Here is a 22,500-nt window from a genome sequence, read left to right as displayed (position 1 = left end):
CCATGCATGTCCTTCTCTAAACGTCTTGTCAACAGGCGTGAAAAAGGACATACAAGCTTACACACCCTAACACAAACCCACACACACACACAAACACACACACACACACACAGACACACGTACACACACACACACACACACGCCATACTTGACCCCCCCCCCCCCAACACACACACACACATACTAGACCCTCACACACTCACGTACACGTACCAAACTCGCACACACAGAAACACACACACACACACCCGCACGCACACTTGTGCATTTTCGTCCTCTCCCTCTCTCGTTCTGGTCTTTCTCTGTCCCTTTCCCCCGGTGCTCTCCTCTTCTCCTCTGTCACATCACACCCTTCACATACATGCGGAGGCATGACCTTTGGAAAGTTTAGCACTTTAAATATTTAGGCTTGGGTTATGATGGATCCTCCAGGCCCTCGGGCAATGTGTGAAGCCTCTGATTAGGCCCGCTGTCAGAGTCATTTAGCCGGGTGTCTGGCTGTCCAGCGCGGCTCTCTGTTTGACAGGCGAGCCCTTAAAACAAACAGCGGTCCCCGTCGCAGGGAGAGCAAGGGCACCCGGTGCAGCACAAACACCCAGCGCTCTGAGACAAACCACTCAGCTCCATGACAGCTGGAAACCACTGGCCACGGCATCTTTGAGCCTATCATTTTTCGGTCCTTTCTTCTCGTCCCGTAGAGTATGGTGTTATTTGGTATTCTTGCCTCATCCCTGCCAACGCAAACGAAAACAAAACAGCACGAGGGCTTTTAGAGATGTAGCAGGTGTTCGATCTCGGAGAAAGTGTTCCGCGATTAGTTTTAGTTTTTGAAAAGCGCTGCTCGTTATACTGCGTACGGTGATCCATGGCTTTTGTCTCTCTTTATCGCTCTCTTTTTCGTCAGTCCATAATTAGGACAGCTTACGTTGTCCTACATGTTGAAATACAACTGAGCCAGCCTTTTCATCTCACTCTCAGAATATCTCCCGTGGCATCAATCCCGTAAATATATGAGTCTTAATATGTGTGTCCTATGATGTATTCAGAGGAAGGGCCCCGTCAGCAGCTGCAGTATTAATGCATGAGAAATGAGCAGAGCCCGTACAAATTAAAGGGTAAGACTCCTCTTATTAAGATGTAAATTTTCGAGGGGGTAAAAACTTACAGAAATGAGGATACAGTGAAGTTATTGTCAAACTTTAGTGCATTTATGCATATCCAAGCGCTATCGTTGCGTTGTATATTTCCCAAATTAGGTACACACGACAAAGTGTGGTACCTTGCACACTTTTCAGGACTTGTTTTGCTTTGTTTTTTTGTTCGTTTTTTTCTACGGTGAGGTGAAGAAAAAGCCCAGGAATGCAGAAGCCGTAGTTTGCAGACTAATTTACTCACTATGCAACGCAATCAGGTGACAGCGTACATGGCAAACTATCATGCTAATCCTCACTTCCCCCTTCTCTCTCTCTCTCTCTCTCTCTCTCTCTCTCTCTCTCTCTCTCTCTCTCTCTCTCTCTCTCTCTCTCTCTCTCTCTCTCTCTCTCTCTCTCTCTCTCTCTCTCTCTCTCTCTCTCTCTCTCTCTCTCTCTCTCTCTCTCTCTCTCTCTCTCTCTCTCTCCATCTCTCTTCTCTCTCTCTCTCTCTCTCTCTCTCTCTCTCTCTCTCTCTCTCTCTCTCTCTCTCTCTCTCTCTCTCTCTCCCTCCATCTCTCTCTCTCTCTCTCTCTCTCTCTCTCTCTCTCTCTCTCTCTCTCTCTCTCTCTCTCTCTCTCTCTCTCTCTCTCTCTCTCTCTCTCTCTCTCTCTCTCTATCCCCCCCCCCCCCTCTCTCTCTCTCTCTCTCTCTCTCTCTCTCTCTCTCTCTCTCTCTCTCTCTCTCTCTCTCTCTCTCTCTCTCTCTCTCTCTCTCTCTCTCTCTCTATCCCCCCCCCCCCTCTCTCTCTCTCTCTCTCTCTCTCTCTCTTCTCTCTCTCTCTTTCTCTCTCTCTCACTCCCTCTCTTTCTCCCCATCTCTCTAGCACTCTTTCCTTTTACAAATTTGCACTTAACACCTTCCTGAGGAAAGGCTCCTCATTCATCAGCGGTGTTTGTCCCGGTGACAAGCAGGGCACCTCCTGCATATCAATATCAGCTAAGACAATGCTGAGTCTGTAACCTTCAGCTAAATGTCATTCTGCTTAATCCTATTTGAAAATTAAACATTGAAAAACCTTTAGCGTGCCATCCTGTCTTCCTGTCTGCTTCCCCCCCCCCCCACCTCTCTCTCCTTTATTGCTTGGTGCTCCACTTGCCTTCTTCTCTCCCTCGCACCCCTCCTACCTTTATCTGGCACCCATGTGACATTTATGTATATTGTCCTGTGTCCAATGCCCCCCTGTGTATGTGTGTGTGTGTGTGTGTGTGTGTGTGTGTGTGTGTGTGTGTGTGTGTGTGTGTGTGTGTGTGTGTGTGCGTGCGTGGGTGTGCGTGTGTGTGCATTTGTGTGTGCGCGTGGGTTTGTGTGTGTGTGTGCAGCTGTGTGTGTGTGTTTGTTTGTGTGTGTGTTTGTGTCAGTGTACCTACTGTACACTATTGCAGATTTGGAGAAAAATAGGATGCAAATGTTTGGCATATTTTATGTGAATATGAGATCTGCTCAGTTGCAAATATTGAGACTCAAATTCATCAATCATGCAATGATATCTTTGAATACCCAATCCCTTCTCTATCATATTGTAAATAGAGATAGCCAGGAGACAAAAGGATGGAACCTAAGGGAAGAGAGAAAGCGAGAAATGCACAAAATTAACTTTCAGTGACTTAACAATCGGATGGGAAGTTCTGTTGAACGGATCAGAATGCATTACCTTAATTAAAGTTGCCTCTTTTTTTTTGCCAGGTGTGACATTTTGGGCAAATTTGCATTTGACGAAGGATCTATTAAAACAAGTAGATTTTGCATCAAATGAACATGGGTATTGACGTTCCACCAGTTTGACTTGATGCTCCATCTACTGATGAGATGCTTTAAGGGCCTTACATCTGCATTGTGCAGGCATAGCTAACTCGAGCTCCCGCTCTGTTTCCCAGGTGGGAGATGCAGGACGATGCAGATCTGGAGGATGAGGAGAGGGTGCTGGTGGAGAAGCTAAGAGCAGAGTTCTTCCCCTGTGACTGCGGCCCCAGAGGGAACGATGATGAGGAGGAGGAGGCTCCAGGAGCTTCTCAGACGCAGACAGAGTCTCCAGCAGAAGAAGCCGAGCCGACTGGTGAAAATATCCTCAGATAGCACACGACGAACACACACGCACACAACACACACACACACACACACACACACACACACACACACACACACACACACACACACACACACACACACACACACACACACACACACACACACAAAACACCAGTTTGTATTGCTTTATATACTGTGAATTATTAGTAAGTGTGTATAGTTCGGCCAATGCTGATGATTGTTTGTACATATGTACATATCTTTTTTCATCTGCACTTTTTTTATGTTTGTAGAAAGATGCCATAGGTTAAAATGTATCTGTTTTTATAAATGTTGTAGTGTAACAAAGTAAGTTTGTGTGTTTATGTTTATGTGTGTTTTGTGTGTGTGTGTGTGTGTGTGTGTGTGTGTGTGTGTGTGTGTGTGTGTGTGTGTGTGTGTGTGTGTGTGTGTGTGTGTGTGTGTGTGTGTGTGTGTGTGTGTGTGTGAAAGACGCAACATAGAGAGAGAGAGAGAGAGAGAGAGAGAGAGAGAGAGAGAGAGAGAGAGAGAGAGAGAGAGAGAGAGAGAGAGAGAGATGCAAAGAGAGACAAAGGAAGAAATAGAGGGAGGGAGGGAGGAGGAAATATGTTTTCTCTCTTGTATGCGCAGGATTCAAGTTCTTTATTCACTCCTAGCCTGGATCACTGTTTTTTTCATTTTTTTGGAGAACATATTATTCAGGAGTCTGCACAGGGGAAGGAAAAGCCGGCTTTTGTTTGCATGGAAATGTGTGATCACTTTTTTATGGCCCTGAGTGTCAGCCTGCTTCTCCCTGCTTCCTAAAAGCGGACATCAAGAGCTTTGTTTGAGTTTAGATGTGTGCATTCGACAACAGCCCTTCCTCAAAATGTTCTCCCCCAGCTTACTCTCACTCTGAATGTTGTGCAAACCAAGAATATGTTTTGTGATACTTCTTCCAGTCATTATTTGTATGTAGCTTTGTCAATGCGTCCCACAATTTGAAAATAAAAACTATTTGACTTTTCAAACGTTTGTTTTCTTTATTTTCCTTTATTATGAGTGTATTTTCTAAGTGAACAACTAACGAGGCCTGTGTTAAGCTATACAACACATTTTACCATGTGTAGGGGTGAGCTATGAAGTACCTTTCGAATGATGGATGCATTACTTAATCCATGTTAGGCCCTTTCATAGTTTAACTTGAAAAAACACCCTGATACAATGCCTTAGACGGAGGATAAACACAATCATCCGTTGAGATCAATGTTGTTTTGCGTCAGTCAAACTAATTCTTTGTTAGCTTCCTGTCCACGTACAAGCAACTGATGTGTTCATGGTGTGTTCAACTTCAAGCATTGTGAAACGGGCTTTAATATGCATTACACATAGTAAATACACGCATCTGTGTCAGTAGCTCCATCTCGCTGCAATTCCACGAAGGGTAACTGTTCCTTTAAATTCCCCTTCCATGCCGTTGCCCCGGTAACCCGGAAGCTTCACGTCATTACGCTGGTGTCGTGAGTTCTTCCTGTTTTGGAAATCTCTAGGAAGCATCGACAGTGGGGAAAGTGGCATGCTGGTGCGTGAGTCCAACCTAAAGCTGTGCTATTACCAGAGTCATGTTCAAACCTAAAGCCTCTACAGAGCCTGTGTTTACCAGAGTCGATATTCGAGCGCTTTATGAAAACACGCATAGTGTATCTCGCAGGAATGGTTCACCTGAAGAGTTAATGCACACTGCACACCCCATCTTCTCTTAGTGAATAAAACACTTGATGTGAATTGTTTACTTGTTAAATTGCGTCCAGACTCTTTACTTTGCATGTAATAGTAGTCGTTGTTCAGTGTGTTCCTGTCGTTTAGTTTGTGTACGGACTTTACTTTGTTTAATAGAACCTGAAGATGAGTTAATTATAGCCTACAAACTTGCGCGCCAAGCTTTGATCTATGATGGCTGCAGAATCGCAGGGCGGTCACCTCCTCCACCCACTGAACACGTACTGTAGTGTAACGCGTTAAAACAAAGGCACGAATGGAGTTAAACATTCAGAAGGTTATTTTTCAACTACATTAGGTATTTAAGTTTTCCACCTAGTGTATTGATAGTTACAGGTATGTATACAGGGTATAAACACGCCCTCTTAAACACCCTTTCAAATGTCACGTTTTAATGATTGTCTTTTTGGCCCACACAACGCAGGGTGGATCTAATAACTGGTGCTACTGGGAACTGAGGATCCATGTTGGCTAAGCATTGTGCTGTACTTAAAAGCCTTTACACACTGCTGAGCATCATGGCCCATGTGGCTGGACAGGAAGACAGAGAGAAAACCACCGCACTCAAAGGTCAGAGCACACGCCAGGCCACTGTAACATGAATCCTTCTGACAGACCAGAGGACGATATTATGTGGTTAAAGCACACATGGGATTCCAAAGGGGATATTCTGCTCCTGGCATGTGATTTTGTGTAATTACAGTCCATCATTCATGTGCTGGACAGCTATTCAAAACATAAATCAAATGAGCCATAGTTACGTGAAACCTTATTAGTTTAACCATTGCAGCAGTATCCCATATTAATATCCCCTTAACTTTAATGTACAACGGCAGTCCGACGTCTATGTCCTATCCATTCCTGATTTAAGTTTAACTAATTACACCATGTAAAATAGCACATTTTGAAAGTAAGAAGTTGTGACAGAGTTGTGTCTAAATAACTCTCGATTACATGTTATATGATGTGGAAGCAATATTCCCAAGGAAAATATCAGTTTGATTTAATTTCCTCTGTGTATGTAGTATGTATTCTTTTTTTATTTTTTTATTGAGATACTTTTAGTGAGTTATGGATTTAATCTAGTTTCAGTCATATAATTAGTCATGCTATTATGATAAATATGAATGATTATTTAGTCATACATTTTTTATTGTTACTATTGAATAGACATATTGAATTCCACTTCATGGTATACTATATATAAGGCTAATGAGTGTGTGCTTGGTGTCAGATCTGCTCTCCAGAATAGACCTGGACGAGCTGATGAAGAAAGACGAGCCGCCCCTCACCTTCCCCGCCACTCTGGAGGAGTTTGAGTACGCCTTCAACCAAAGTAAGCCAACTACTGGGGAACCACCTTTGTGTCTTTGACAATATCCTCTTCTGCATCACTACTTATACCTAAACAGCATGGTTAGCTTAGCATTTAGCAAAACCAAATGGATAGGAATAATGGAAAATAACTAAATGGCAAAGTGGTGGGCTCCTAGGTAGGATAGGATAGGAAGCTGTATGACGTTTCATTTAGCTGTAATCCCCTTTTAAACTGCCTTTATAACATGATGTATTATAGTGTGTATAAAAGATAAGCTGGACCCTTAAAAAGGCTACACACTTTTTTGGAAAGATGCATCTTTGTGCCTTAGTGACAATTATTATTCTACATAATTGTGACACTACAATGTAATAAATGTAACTTGATAAATGCAAGTCTGGAATAATATCAATTGGATTTAGGATGGAATCATGCTCGAAAGCAATAAACAGTGTCTATGTTTATTCGAGAATTATCTTTTTTATCATCAACCTTTTTTAATTACTGGTATCATTGTTCTACATCCACTCTCTCAGTCGGAAGAGGCAATGTAAGTCCAAAGCAGGAAGTTCAGTTTTCCTCTGGGGTTTCAATCCGACGAGGCAGAGAAGTGGAGCGATGGAAGACTTTCGAAGGATGATGGTGTGGGGACTCCATAATAATGTCCATGTCTCTTTAAGCATTCCACAAGCGATAGGGTATCACTTGCTTCCTCTCTCTCTCTCTCTCTCTCTGTCTCTCTCTCTGTCTCTCTCTCTCTCTCTCTCTCTCTCTCTCTCTCTCTCTCTCTCTCTCTCTCTCTCTCTCTCTCTCTCTCTCTCTCTCTCTCTCTCTCTCTCTCTCTCTCTCTCTCTCTCTCTCTCTCTCTCTCTCTCTCTTCCCCCCCCACACTGCCTTGCTCGCTCCTGACTCGGTCCCACTTTCATGTGCTCTCTGTCAGTGTCTCCGCTGGCTGGCAGGCGAGGGGCTGGCTGGCTGAGCGGGGGGACATGTTGTGTACTGTACGGCCCGTCAGTAACCTACTCAGCCTTGGCCTCCATCTGACGGAGCATTTGCATAACTTGCCTGTGTCTAAGAATAGACCCCTCCCCGTCGCCGCCACCACTACCACACAACACACACGCACACGCACACGCACACACGTTTTGAATATCAACCTGCCACAGAAGGGGACATCTAGCGACTTTTATTTCTCACTTGGTCTCTGGCTCCCTTCTTCTCCTTCTTGTGTCTGTTTCCTTTTTAATCTACATTTTGTCTTTATTTCATCTCGCTCGTGACACACACAGACATGCGCACGCATTCACACACTCTCTCACGCACGAAAACGCACGCACACACACACACACACACACACGACAGGCCCAATTGCACAAAATGCATGTTGGAGAAGGGCATGGTTCCTATAAGAGCGGCAGAGCTCCCTCAGGATGTATCTCGTCAGCTGGCTCCGCGCTCGCAGGCGTCTCTGTGGCTGCACCCTGGTTACTCCTGCTGAAGACGGGTGGAACAAAAATGTTAATTTGACCGTGTAATGGAGGGAACACAGACGCGGAGGCTGTGTACGACGGTTTGCAGGTATCTTAATCACTGCAGATGACGGCTTCATCTCCGTGGCCCTGCGGTTTTCCATTACTAGAAACTCCAAGGTTATGTACACCTAATTAAGCGGCCAAATTGAGAACAGAATGCTAATTATGACAGTTACCGAGGAAGAGGAAAAGTGAAGAGTAGCAAAGTTGTGGAATTGTTATTCCTCCGAGAGGTTGCATGAAGGGATGGAGAGCTGATGGAGCTGAACCTCTCTCCTCCACACTTATCTCATTCCTTCTCTAATTTCCCTCGTCTGTCCCTCTTCCCTCTCCCTCTCTCTGTATCTCTCTTCCTCCCCTACCTCTCTTTCCATCTCTCTCTCTCTCCCCTCTCCACATGGTAAGGGTTTCATTATAAATCCACTCTCCCCTACGTTAGGCAACAGTGTTTAGATCCTTAGCCCACCATCAATGCATAATTGATTCCTTCAAGGTTCTAGTGTGTGTAAGTCTCTCTCTGCTCCTCTGCCTCTCTGGCACCAGGCTGCTCTGGATACAACAGGACTCGCGATACGTGTTGTCTTTACAATCAGCCCGCACGGCAATTGCTGTAATGCAGATTGTGCGAGTTGCAGTTGCAAACATTTATCACTGTGATAGCAGCTTGAATATAGGGGCAATTTAAAAGAGGCTAGAGCACAAAACAAACCAATACACCCCGAAAAATAATTCTTGAGTATCCCTTTATCATCACAAAATATTACATAAATGTTTTTATATCTAAGCTGGATTTGCTCTTGCAATAACGGAGAAAGAATGAGGGCCCCCTGGCTGTTTGGGTTAAGTATGTGTACTTTCCTCCCCAGTGGTTTAGCTCCTCCATATTGTGCCGTCATAAAGGTCAAAATTAAATTAAACACTCTTTAGTGTTTTTATTGGGTTCCCGTGTCAGCGGCAGGATCGATGAGCTCATCACCCAGGTACTACTGTAGGGGTTACACACTCGTAAATGCGTAATTGTCTATAAGAAACAAAGTCCCCAAAAGGAAAACATACCAATCAACCTGTATCAACCTCCTACACCGCTGATACTGAAGGTGTTTCTGTTTACTTGTTTTGCTTTTGCGCAATCCATTTTAATGTGATGGTATGAAAAGTTTTTGAGATATTGTAAGCAAAGCAAACCACGTAAGAATACATGTAGTCGATTATGTTTCACTTAGCAGGACCTGGTGATAATTGGGGTTGTATTTTATCGAAGGGACACACACACACACACACACACACACACACACACACACACACACACACACACACACACACACACACACACACACACACACACACACACACACACACACACACACACACACACACACACAGAGACTGAAGTCTTAGTCATTTATTCTATCTTAGCTACAGCACTCCACGCTGTTACTTAGTCAGATCGGTATGATGATATCGGATGGATAAAAATAAATGTAGGCGGTCTTGGTAATTGTTTCACCTGCTGTTCAGGTCTAGTCTGCCAGACTTCTTCACTGTAGGATCGCTCAGTGCACAGGCCAGATGGGAGCCGGATTGGGGAGTGAAACAATGGGACTAAAAGAGGGGCTACTGGAAATCCGAAACAAGAAGGTCAAGGCAGTTTCGATTTTTTCCCCTTTTTTGGCTGGGGGGTTGACCGGGGGTTTGTCCTGCCAGCATTTAAATCTCATTACACATACACACACACGCACACACACACACACACGGTTGAACAGTTGAAGCGTAGCCCATCTCACTGCTGGCATAGCACGCAATGTAAAACATCAGTTCATTGCACGGTCACACACTCCTGCACCATACATACCTGCGGGCCGTTCGTGGCTTTCAATTAGCCCTAATCTGCATGTCTTTAGAGGTGAGAGGAAACGGCAGCACATGCTTGAAGCGCCTGCATGGGGAGAACATGTGAACATGCGATGCACAGGGCCTCATCCTCTGGCTGAATCCCGTGGTTCTGGACGGGCTTTTAGGGCTGCACTTAAACACACGTTGTCTGGGAACATTGCTGATACGCTGTGTTGGAACATATTAAACCTTATGGTTTGGTTTTCTTTCTTTCTTTCTTTCTTTCTTTCTTTCTTTCTTTCTTTCTTTCTTTCTTTCTTTCTTTCTTTCTTTCTTTCTTTCTTTCTCTCTTTCTCTCTTTCTCTCTTTCTCTCCTTCTTTCTTTCTCCATCCCTCCATTGTTTGCCTCCCTTCCTTCCCTCCTTCCTCACCCTCACAGAAGGCCAGCTCAGACACATAAAGACAGGGGAAGCCTTCGTGTTCAACGCCAAGGAGGACCTACACCGCTGGAACCAGAAACGCTACGAAGCTCTCGGAGAGGTAGCTAGCACAAGCACTCACTCACTCACTCACTCACTCACTCACTCACTCACTCACTCACTCACTCACTCACTCACTCACTCACTCACTCACTCACTCACTCACTCACTCACTCACTCACTACAACAACAGGCTGGGTTCTACCTAGGGCATGTCCAGCAAGATGAACTCTAAACATGGTGGCATGAACCAGACTTATGCACAGAATTCATCAACAGAATTGCCACTACCAAAACAATACACGATCGTTTTAAGAATATGAATCACGTTGAAGCACAATGAGATTTACCTTATGTGCTTAAGGCAGACACATACAGATGAAAAACACAAGGTACAGCACCCCTACATATTTGTCATTGTTGACATAGCAGCTTTGGTAATCTCGTGGAAGGCAGTGTAAACAGCAATAAAGCAGCACAGGGACTGAATCGACGTGTTTGCTGCGGTTCCCTGCTTCTTTTTCATGATTGGTTGTGCTTTTATTTGATTACAACACTCTTTTCAGAATCGTACCATTTTAATCTTTCTGTCTTTGGCTATCTCAATATCCTTATCCGTCATTGGGCACACTGACAAATCAGACTGCAAAAAACAAATCATCCACACTGCAAGATACTACCAGTGTATCAGGTTGCTGCCAATACGCTTGTGTATGGATCCTAACCACCAAATACTAAATGTTGAAGAACCGTACATGAAAAAGCTTGAAACTGAATATACTGTGTAGTCGTATCACTGTCTTGTTTCTTAGTACATGGAAAGTTAGTTTGAAATGGCAGGAGGGAATACACACGTGGTAAGCAAGAACACACAATTATTTCATCAAACCCTGCGACTTGTTTTTGAGTTTTGCAGTGGTCCAATTCCAACACCTTCATCCCAAAGTTTACCTCTCGTTCACTCCTGCACCTCCGTATGAACGGGAAAAAACACGGGAAGATAATGAGACAAATGTTCTTTGTAATCTTTCTTTTATTTTTTGTGTTGCATTTGCATCCCGCGCTACTTTGCTTTTAATTGTTGTGCTCATTATTTGAAGTTCAAAGCAAAGCGATAGACCCTTTTGTGGGATTACCTCTTTATTTATTTATTTGGTTATTATTCCTAATGCAGGTGGAGCTCCTTTGAGATCCAGCCTCGTGTGAAGGCTCCCCCCCCCCCCCCCCCCCCTCCCCCCACCGTCCCCGTCCCTCACCCCGTCCCCGTGCCTCCCCCCCCCCCCCCTCCCTCCCTGAAACTCTCTTTCTTCCGAGGGCTTAGCCACCACCATCTCCCCCAGTATCTGTAAAGGATGTAGCAGGATGTATTGGGTAGCAGGATGGGGAGGACTTTGTTAAAACACACCTAGTGCACACCAACCTCATCACCGGCGTCCAATAAACGGAGGCAACCCGCTCTGATCACCGGCAACTGATCGTCAGGGAGGATGTCGTCAGATGCTGTTCATTTGTCCTTAAAACCATTCAATGTAATGCACAATATAATTACGATAAAAAAAGTAAAGTGGGAATAAAAGACATGAATGTCAATGGAAGGGTTTGATGTGGGCCTGTATAAAGGTATACGAGTGTGCACTCTGCAGGAGATTAACTGTTGGATATAAAGGGGCAAAACCTGCAGAAGCACCATAATCTCTCTCTCTCTCTCTCTCTCTCTCTCTCTCTCTCTCTCTCTCTCTCTCTCTCTCTCTCTCTCTCTCTCTCTCTCTCTCTCTGTCTCTCTCTCTCTGTGTTGCATCATGCCTTTGATAATTTACAGGAAAGGCAAACCGTGTACAAACCAAGTGCATAACATAAAAGGTTCTTTCCCGCCGTTGCCGTTAAGAAAGCCTTGCCAGTGGAAACTGACACCCGGTCGTGTTTGTGCTGCTGAACACGTAGGTTACAATGCTCTGTCAGCACCTTTGTGGATGTTTCCGTCTGCACTTACATGCCTCCGCGTCTTTCCCGAGGACACACACCAGGGCGTACTTTAACATGAATATCTACCTTTGAACCCCCCTCCCTCAGCTCCCCCCCTCGCCCGCCTCCTCCGCTCCCTGTGGATAGGATGAGAGGCGGGTTACCTATTCACGGATCGGCCTCTGGGGACTTCCAGTTGAGGTGAGCCGCTGGGGCTTTTACACCGAGGTCAGTGGAGGAGGGGGGGGGGGGGGGGCAAACTAGACCAGGTCTCCAAAGCAGAGGGGCCCGCCACGGAACAATACCACTCTAGAAAGACCCCCATCGCCCTCCATCAACCAGACACCTGAAAGGGGCCTCAGCTACCCACAATGCAACCGGGCAGCCTTTCAGAGGCAGAGCCAGGGTAGGAGGAGGCCTCCGTGTGTCTGGACCTGGCACCGACTGTGAATGCCACGGCGTCGTCCGTGCCCTCCAATGTTCTGCCTTCGCTTCTTTCATTTTCTTTCTTTACCCACAGAAGAGAGAGAGTGTGTCTGTGGGTGTGTGTCTGTACGAGAGCGAGAGATTGTGTGTGTGTGTGCTTGTGAAGTGATTGTGTGTGTGTGTGATAAAGTGTGCGTGGGATTGCGTGTGTGTGTGTGTGTGTGTGTGTGTGATAGCGTGTGCATGTGGTAGCGTCTGTGTGCGTGTGACAGGGTGTGCATGTGATAGCGTGTCTGTGCGTGTGACAGGGTGTCTGTGTGTGTGTGAGTGCACGTTTGGATGGCAGCTGTATTGTCAGACACATCACAGCACCAGATGTCCAATTTGCACTTGAGCCGAGCTCTGAATGGAGGTTATGCTGGAGGAGAAGAGAGGCTCAAGTCATTCTGAGTTCAGTGCAACAGCAATGTTGGGAGATGTGTTTTCTCTTGTTGCCGCTGTTCGGTTTATTTGTATGAGGGACCTGTTTGACGGAAGCTATGCTATGAGGGAGAACTATTATTTTAACGTTCATGTTCCCGAGACGCATGGCCCTAAATGATTTAAACGTCTCCATAGGGATTGGAGGGACGACTTTGGCAAATCCATGTTATTTGAACTTGCTTATGTACCGTAGTAGAGTCTGATATTAATTTCTTAAGGTCCCGTAGTAGAGTCTAAGAAACACTGCTGCTCTTATTTAGTTGGATTTCAAGGATTAATGAAGATAAAGTACTTTAGAATAAAATAAAGGTATTTCAACAATCATGGAAATATGGCAGTTCATTGTCAAACATTTTATTCAAGTTTTATTTACTTTTGTCTGTATTTACTCAGACCAAAAATGCTCCGAGATATTTTGGATGCTTTATTTGAAACCAAAACAGATTTATTTAGACGTCATTAGTTGTGGCCCAGCTGACTGGTTGGGTAGGTACCACAAGGTTCTTCTGTATTCCATGTATTTATTCATTTAGTCTCTCATGGTCCTTGTGACGTGTGGTCGGCCTACACTGTAGCTGCCTGGGGATGTGAGGTCACCTCAGCAGAAGTGATGTGTAATCTACGCTCCGATGTGTGTGATACCGCGATGAATCTCTGTGATAGAACGTGATCGTAGGGCCGGGCACAGATGGAGTCTATTAAGCTGTTAATAAATGACGATTCCTTTTTTTTTTCCTTCCTTTTTTCCTTTTCTCGCTGCCTGCATCTGTGGATTGGCAGGCACCCGGAAATCTATGTGTGTGCGCATCTATCTACACTCTATCTACACACACACACACACACACACACACACACACACACACACACACACACACACACACACACACACACACACACACACACACACACACACACACACACACACACACACACACACAGGCGCGTTGAGAATATTGTAATGAAGTAAGAATAGCCAGATGGCTGAATTAGAAAGCGCCCTCTATCTCTCTTTTTTTCCGTCTGTCTTTCTTTTTCTTTCTTTTACTCTATCTGTCACCTTTTTACTCCTCCTTTCCCTTTTTTCGACTCTTACTCTGCATTTCCCATTCACTTTTAGCGCTTCACATACGCAAACACACACACACACACACACACACACACACACACACACACACACACACACACACACAGTGGAGAGAGTGTGGGTTTCCTGCAAGAGAGTACTTTGCCCAGGGCTCTGGGAAGAGGTGCACACACACACACACACGCACACACACTCACGCACGCACATTCATACATGAACTCACACATGCACTCACATATGCACTCAAATGCACACAGAACTCAGTCGAAGGACATTTTGACAGAGAGCTAAGAGACAGTCTCTAAAGAGGGACTCTAAATGACAGCTGTCTGCCCACTTTCACTGGCTGTCATCACTTTACCATCTCCCACAGTTTTAATACTGTATAGCACTAGCAGCAACGTATACTCTGCTACTGCCACTGGGGGCACACATACACGCACACACTTAAACACACATGCGCACAAATACACAAATAGTGAAAGTGAAGTGAGAAATACAGTGACAGTGTATTAGCAAGAGATTAATTATTATAGTGTAAAACCTGTAATGCTAACAATAGGTGAAGGGTGTAAAGGTGTGTTGTTTTGTGACATTTTCTTAATGCATGTGAACAGGGCGGTGAACATGGGTTATTCTGAGTATTGGGCCACTGCTGGTCAATTATCTCACTACGCGGGGAGAGAGGGAAAGAGGGGGGAAGGGGGAGAGAGAGAGGGAGAGGAAGAAGGAGAGAGAGGGAGGGGGTGGGAGAGAGGAAGGGAGAGAGAGAGAGGGAGAGGGGGGGAGAGAGAGAGGGAGAGAGGGAGAGAGAGGGGGGGAGAGAGAGAGGGAGAGAGGGAGAGAGAGAGAGAGAGAGAGGGAGAGAGAGAGAGAGAGGGAGAGAGAGAGAGAGAGAGAAACATATTTAGTATGAGGGAGGCGGAGAGGTTAAGGAGGGATGGGAGAGAGGGAAAGAGGGTGGAAGGGGAGAGAGAGAGGGAGAGGAAGAGGGAGAGAGAGGGAGAGGAGAGGAGAGAGGGGGGGGAGGGGGGGTTGGAGAGAGGGAGGGAGAAAGAGGGGGGGAGGGAGGGAGGGAGGGAGGGAGAGGAAGGGAGGGAGAGGGGGGGGGGGTGAGAGAGAGATGCAATTCCCGCATGGGCTCTATCATGCTGGTGTTTAAGTGAGGGAGGGCTTTCCCAATGGAAGGCTCCAACGAAGATGGAGCCTTCTCTCTCATACATACTCTCCCTTTCTTTCTTTCAATATCCCTCTTCTCCGTCCATCTTCTTACTCAAGGGTTCAAGGGTGTTGTCGTATTTTGACCTTTTGGCGCTGTCATGGTGATCTCTCGCTCGCTATCTCTCTCTGTCTCTCTCTCTCTCTCTCTCTCTTGCTGTCTCTGTCTCTCTCCTCCAGCAGATTCCTCAATTTCCCAACCACATGACCTATTTTAACCACACCGTGTGCTGGTGCACAAGGCAGACTCAGAATAAACAACTTTTTGTATTGCATTGTACTCTCCAGCTTATTGTTTGTTCTCTCTCTTTCTTTCTCTCTCTCTTTTTCTCTCTCTCTCGCTCTTGCTCTCTCTCTTCTCCATCTCTCTCGTTTCTGTGCTATGCAGCAGCATTGTTCCGGGGATTTTCTCTCTCTTTTCTTCCTTGTCTTCTCCCTCGCCCCGTCTGGGCTCTCCAGAGAAGAGGGGCTGCTTGCCGCCGTGTAGTCACTGATAGTGCACATGTGGAGCAGCTCTTTCAGTGTCATTATATAAACAGCTTTGATGCCTCCTCTCGCTCCCCGGCTTGTGTGGCTAAGTGGCTTTCGGAGAGGGCTCTGGACCAAGGAGACAAGAGGTCTGTGTGTGTGTGTGTGTGTGTGTGTGTGTGTGTGTGTTTTTGTGTGTGTGTGTGTGTGTGTGTGTGCTCGCCCAAGAGGGGAGTGTTCAGACGTGCTCCATCATTGTCCACTGCTCTGCCTGCCTGTCACTGACATGTCTGTCTGTCTGTGTTTGTTATCGTAGTTCAGGTACACATAACCCTAGTCACGTGAAAGAGGCTTGAACAGGTATAAAGCAAAGCCACTGTCATTATTGTGTTGTGGTCGTTTTTCTCACTGGTCGGCCTCATAATGACCTCCTTGTCCCCGTGTCGTGGTTCACGTCCACCTGGACTCTGGAGTCTCCTCCAAGGCCTCCTTAACCTCTCCCATCCCTCCTTAACCTCTCCGCCTCCCTCATACTAAATATGTTTCTCTCTCTCTCTCTCTCTCTCTCTCTCTCTCTCTCTCTCTCTCTCTCTCTCTCTCTCTCTCTCTCTCTCTCTCTCTCTCTCTCTCTCTCTCTCTCTCTCATCTCTCTTACACTCTCTTACACTCTCTCATGCACTTAGATAGACCTCTCCCACCTCTCTCTTCCTCATTCTTATCTACGACTTAGCTTTTTATCTTTCTACTCATCTCTCTCTCCTTCTCTCTTGCTCGTTCTCTCTCTCTCTCTCTCTCTCTCTCTCTCTCTCTCTCTCTCTCTCTCTCTCTCTCTCTCTCTCTCTCTCTCTCTCTCTCTCTCTCTCTCTCTCTCTCTCTCTCTCATATAAACACACCCTATTTTTCCCCATCTTTTCTTCGGTTACTGTGTGTCCAGGAAGGATCACCTCCTTATCGCCCTGGGGGCAGTCAGCCAAACCAGGCGTGACCACTGTAATCAGAGGGAACACAGACGCACACACATGAACACGCACACACAGAGACACACACACCAATGTGGGAGGTCTGTGAGCTCTGTGACTCTCTCATGGGAAGTTGCAAAACATATTGATTTACAGTCGCAGTGGTCTTCATTAAGACGGGTCCTGTGTGTGTGTGGCCCTTGATCGAGGCCAGAGCATCCCCTGCTCTCTCTGGTCTCCCCCTCTCCTCTGTCCCGCCGTGGGTCAGTCCATCCCTCCTCAGCCCCCTTCATCCCAGCCACTTCCTGTCAGCTGTTAGCTAGAACGAGAGCTGGCACCGAGTCTCTGGCTCCCGGGGATTATGTCTCCGTCTCGGCCTTGTGTTTTATCCCCCCCCCCCCCTATTCTCCTTCCCCGCTGAGCTTCTGCTCCAAGTCCCTTCCTTCCTCTTCCTGATCCCCCCCCCCCCCCCCCCTCTTTCTCTTTGATTCACGACTTTCCGCCCGGTACAAACCCACCGCAGACCACAGAGGTGAGCTCACACCACTTGGCTTGGAAAAGCCTTCGCGGTTCGGGTCCCCCCCACAGCCCTAGGCTTAGAGAGTCATTAGAGTGCATCAACTATTCCCCCCCCAACCGCTCCCCCCCCCCCCCCCCCCAACCGCTCGGCTCTACCTGCTCTGCTGGAGTAGAAACAGAGGAAACAGGAACCACTTGATGCCCCCGCCGTCTGGTGAACAGTGTGGTTGTTCCTCGATTGAAGTCACTTGATAACGAGTGAGATTGTTGTACTCACACTAATCAGGCCGTGCACGTGCTCTGTGTTTGATCCCGGTGTGGCGTTTTTGTTTCGCATTGAATCAAGTCAAGTGTCAGTGTGATTCGAGAAATAAACTGATAAATGAGGTACACAATGAGGTAAACATGAACACAAGGACATCGTTGCGGTGGTGTTTATGCGTTCACCCACTCCTCCTCCTCCTCCTCCTCCTGTCTGGTGAACCTGACGACTCATAGCTATACTGGCTCCCTTCAGGCAGCTCATCAAGGCACTCGTAACACATTGGTGATTGAGGGACAAAGAACCAGTGACTGATGATCAACTGGATGCAATCCACAGAGAACCTCACTGTAGTCGACTGGCAGAGAGAGTGTATGGGTTATTGCGTGTGATGTGTGTGCGTGTTTGTTTATGCAGATTTCTTTTTGAACAGGCGTTTGCCTTTGGGCTAGCTGCACACAATTATGAATATTGTTTTTACCTTCTATTTTCATGTGATCTTAATCCGTAATATTGCTGATCTAAGAACAGCAGGTCCTCAACCTTCTTAAAACAACACTTCCCCCCCATATCTCTGGCCATGGATCAGTCTTATCTGTTTAATGTAACAAAAATATAGAACCAATCTGATGGCCTTTTGTGGAAAATGAACGTTATAAAAAAAAACACCTTCATCATGTATGTCACTGTGCTATCTTAGATGCTATCGACCACAATATGAATTTTGACTGGAGCAATGAAAAAGGAAAACCTCGGCCCTCTCTCCATCTTTTGTCTCCCTTCCTCTGTCGTCGAAGCCTCTGTCGTCCCCCCCCCCCCCGTCCCCCCAACCCATTCTATATCAGATGGTTCTCCGACCACCTGAGGCACTGAACAAATATCGCACCGCAAATGAAATTTCCTACAAGGCTTATTGATGTCATTTAACACTATCGTACCGAAGCCTGGAATCATTTTAGTCTCCATCAGACCGGCTGACATTTTAGTGAATTACCCTACGTCGGAGCGGGCCGCGGCAGTCTCCATCACTCCCCCCCCCCCCCCTGGATTTTCGTCCTGCATTCAATGGGTCAAATGGTGGGATTTCTCATCTCATTTGGCCTGTCCCCTCGCATGTGATTGGCTCTCATAGGGTAATAAGCAACTAATGCCTCATGGCGTCATTCATTTTTAGAAGTGGAATTACATTAGCATTGAGGTCTTTTTTTGTTTTTGTTTTTTTATCCTATTAAAGATCACGCTGTTATAATGTTATGAGGTTTCCGTTTTTTCATTTCTTACAATTGATTTTAGTGGCCCTTTTTCCTTTTTTTATGGCATATTGAGAGTGAGTGACCTTTATTGGATAATGGTCTTTTGTTGTAGTCTGCATGGGGATAATGACCAAGCTACAGCTCTGTGTGTGTGGTTGTGTGTGCGTGCTACGGCTAACTAGCTTGAACCAGTTTCCCTGCCATGGCCCAGGGTAACTTGGGCCTTGGCATTCTGTCTGTCTGCCTGTCTGCCCGCTGTGTTCTGTGCTTCCAACTCGGATTCACAAGCAGACTTTGGGCTGTTCCTGCGGTCTGTGTGAAGCGTCTGTTGATTCGTGAGGTCAGCTGGTCTCCAAAGTAGTAGCGCATGCCCTTTCCCCGGTCACGCTCTGTCGCCATGGCGCCACCGCTATACCCCCCCCCCCCTCGACCCCCCCCTCTCACTACTAGTCCATGCTGGTGAAGCCAATGCTAAATGCTAATGATAAACTGGGTTTGGACATGAAGAGCTTGGCAGGGCTTCTCCTGCAGCTGTGTCTGTGGTGCTGCCACCCAACAACACTCAGATGCAGATGACACGTACAGAACAGCACACCGCACACGGTGCCAGGGTGCCATGTGTCTGGTACACACACCACATCAGAGCACTGGTGGAATAATCATAGCCGCTTGCTAAGTGGTCAGTATTCGGCTGTGCCGTGACCTGACTGCATCTCCCTTCCTGTTTGAATCACATATATAGATAACGTGCATCACCAAACTACGAGGGGGCTGATCGGAGACATACACACACGCACACACGCTCACACGCACACAATCAGACACAGGCTGTGACCTGATTAATGCCTCTTTTGCAGAGCAACATTAAGCATCTCACTATGTTAAGGTTGGCGATTACGATGTGTGTGTGTGTGTATGTGTGTTGGGTGTTAGTTACTGCTGATCTACCTGCCTATTGACGTCTCCCAGATGTCATTTTCGACATGTGCACATACACACACACATGTACGTACACACTCGGATAACAGACTTTTTGACACACCATACGACTCATGTGTATACATGCACCTGGTCACGCTTAAGCTTACAAGAGATAATTGATAACAATTATATCATGGATGCTAAAGCACACCCAGGTGCACTGAACACACACACACACACACACACACACACACACACACACACACACACACACACACACACACACACACACACACACACACACACACACACACACACACACACACACACACACACACACACACCAAGCAGATATGAGAGCAAATATGTATTGTATATTGCATTCATTTGATTTCTGCGTGGATTTACTAAAATATTTTGGGTATTTAACTGCATTGTGCTCATCTGTAATGTTGGTTTGTTTTTGTTCGTTGTTTTCTTTCAGATCCTCACGCAGTATGTTTACGAGCTGTTGGAAAAAGAGTGCAGCCTGACTAAAGCAATTGTGCCAGTAAGTACCCAGGATATACACTATCAGGCTTTGCCCTGTTTGATTCCCCTTTGCCTTGAAGATTAAAGTGGGTATTGAATATTAGGACTGACATGCCATTCTCAGGCTTTAGAGTGATTGTGATGTTGTGTGTCATTCTTTAAATAAAATAAACGTAAACACAGATGCAGAATGGGGCAGGGGGAGAATTGGGTTGAAATCGGCTCTTCTTCCCTTCCTCTTTCAATTCCCTCTCGCTCCTGTGCTCTCTATCTCTCTCGCTCTTCCTTTCCCCTCGATCACACATCCCTGCTCCTCTCCCCTCTCCCCTTAACCCACCCAACCCGCCGCCCTGTCTCTTTACCCGTCTCCTCGACACATTAACGGTATTGTGACGTGGCGTCTGGTGTGTGCGCTGCCGCACCGCAAACACTTTAATCTGCTCTGCTCTCTGTGGCACTATAGGGGAACTGCTACCCGGCTGTCACACATGTTATTCTGCCCCCCCCCCCCCCCCCCCCCCGCATGCATACACATACACACACAGGCTGCAGCCGATATATTTGTCGGAATCTGTGCCTACCCTTCTATCCCCAACACCACCACCACCAGCACAGAGACCCTCGCCCTTAAGCCCAAAGCTCATGCCAGTTCGGGACGCACGCAGAATAATGCTTTTAGAATTTCCGCGTCCCAAATACAGTGGCGTCCTATCAGAAGAGAGCGATAAGATGCTGCTGCTTTTGGGCTTAAACCCTTACCTCCCAAACCTCATCGCCAACGATATACCTGTTATTTCTCTGCTATTTTCTTCATTTCTTTGGTTCGGTTATAGCAGGAGTGTGGGGTAGTGGTGTGCTGGAATAGCCAGGAGTGGCAATAAATCTACTGCGGCCAGAGACTCAGTGGCTTTCATTAGCCCCCAAAACACCTTAACTGCTTTATCTCTCGCTGCTATTCATCTCATTATTCCCCTCGAAGAAAATAGGAGGAAAAAATAAAAGCTTTGTCCCGCGTTTCCCGCTGCCCACTATCCAGTTCACGTGTTTGTGGTGTTTGTGCGTCTGGTTGTGCGTTGTGTGTCTGTGTCAGTGAACACACACACGTGCACGTGTATACACATATGTGTCTATACATTCAAGGGGGTGGGGCTGTCCTTGTTTGTGCGTGTTGGGTTATTAGCCGAATGTGTGTGTGTGTGTGTGTGTGTGTGTGTGTGTGTGTGTGTGTGTGTGTGTGTGTGTGTGTGTGTGTGTGTGTGTGTGTGTGTGTGTGTGTGTGTGTGTGTGTGTGTGTGCGGTGGGTCCTTCCACCTGCGTGCTGTTGAACTTGTGACCGCTGATTTTAAGCAGATTAACTGCAGCCAAGTAAAGAGAGGGCAAGTAAGGGAGCAAAGGAGAATAAGGGGTGAGATTTTCTCCCCCATTCGCCTCTCTTTGTCTGCATGGATTATGTTATTGCAGCTGCCACCCATGCTTTTTATGCTCTGTGTGTGTGTCTATCTTAGTGTGTCTGTGTTTGTGTGTGTCTGTGTTTTTGTGAGTGTCTTGGGAAATTTTGGGTTCAAAGGATACACATAATGTTGACACAAACACGATACACACATTTTACATACATTTTAAATTCTCTAACCCTAACCCTAACGACTGGACATAACTTGTGTATGTTTCCCATTTTACCTTAGAACCTACAAAACACAGAAAGCTCGCCATTGATAGCTTTGCTTATTTCAAGTTTTGCCCCTTTACCTCCCTTCTAGCAAACAATAAACAGAATTAAACTTGTGTACGTATAGTTGAACCGACCCATTTAAACTACTAACCCTAACACTAACCCTAACCCTAACTGTCACCCTCACCCTAACCCTAACATTAACCCTCACCCAAGTTGGCCCATTTCCTGCCCTTTTAGCAGACTCGGTAAACAAACCGGACTAAAGCGGTTCCCGTGTCGTTGAACCCGTTCCCTGCGCCCTCCACCAGGTGGACGCGGTGGACGAAGAGGCCAGCAGCTTCATCTTCCACAGCGCCGACGCGCTGACCAACCCGGCCAGGCTGCTGGTGCTGATCCAGGGCAGCGGCGTGGTGCGGGCCGGCCAGTGGGCCCGCAGACTCATCATCAACCAGGACCTGGACTCTGGGACGCAGATCCCCTTCATCACCAGAGCCATGCAGGTAGGGGGGCGCTGGGGTCTGCTGGGGGGGGGGGGGGGGGGGGGGGGGGGGGGGGGGGGGGGGGGGGGGGGGGGGGGGGGGGA

The 22,500-nt window shown here is 46.7% G+C and overlaps 2 protein-coding genes across 3 annotated transcripts in view; both read left to right on the top strand.

Annotated features, from left to right (window-relative positions):
- Positions 1–3,390, top strand: part of kiaa0825 (KIAA0825 ortholog) — a 126,770-nt gene extending 123,380 nt beyond the window's left edge. For both annotated transcript variants that reach the window (XM_030359761.1, XM_030359762.1), the window contains exon 23: positions 3,068–3,390. In XM_030359761.1, coding sequence (XP_030215621.1) covers positions 3,068–3,266 — 199 coding nt within the window. In that variant the 3' untranslated portion in view covers positions 3,267–3,390. The remainder of the gene's footprint in view (positions 1–3,067) is intronic.
- Positions 3,391–4,720: 1,330 nt separating this feature from the next.
- arb2a (ARB2 cotranscriptional regulator A) overlaps positions 4,721–22,500 on the top strand; it is a 76,597-nt gene continuing 58,817 nt past the window's right edge. The window contains exons 1-6 of the mRNA XM_030359247.1: positions 4,721–4,800; positions 5,422–5,567; positions 6,232–6,333; positions 10,120–10,220; positions 20,199–20,264; positions 22,226–22,433. Of these exons, the coding sequence (XP_030215107.1) occupies positions 5,462–5,567; positions 6,232–6,333; positions 10,120–10,220; positions 20,199–20,264; positions 22,226–22,433 (583 nt within the window). The 5' untranslated portion in view covers positions 4,721–4,800; positions 5,422–5,461. The remainder of the gene's footprint in view (positions 4,801–5,421; positions 5,568–6,231; positions 6,334–10,119; positions 10,221–20,198; positions 20,265–22,225; positions 22,434–22,500) is intronic.

This window comes from Gadus morhua, chromosome 6, assembly GCF_902167405.1.
Source record: "Gadus morhua chromosome 6, gadMor3.0, whole genome shotgun sequence".
Taxonomy (NCBI): Eukaryota; Metazoa; Chordata; class Actinopteri; order Gadiformes; family Gadidae; genus Gadus; species Gadus morhua.
Note: the sequence above shows the minus strand (reverse complement) of the source record. Positions and strands in the feature narration are given on the sequence as shown.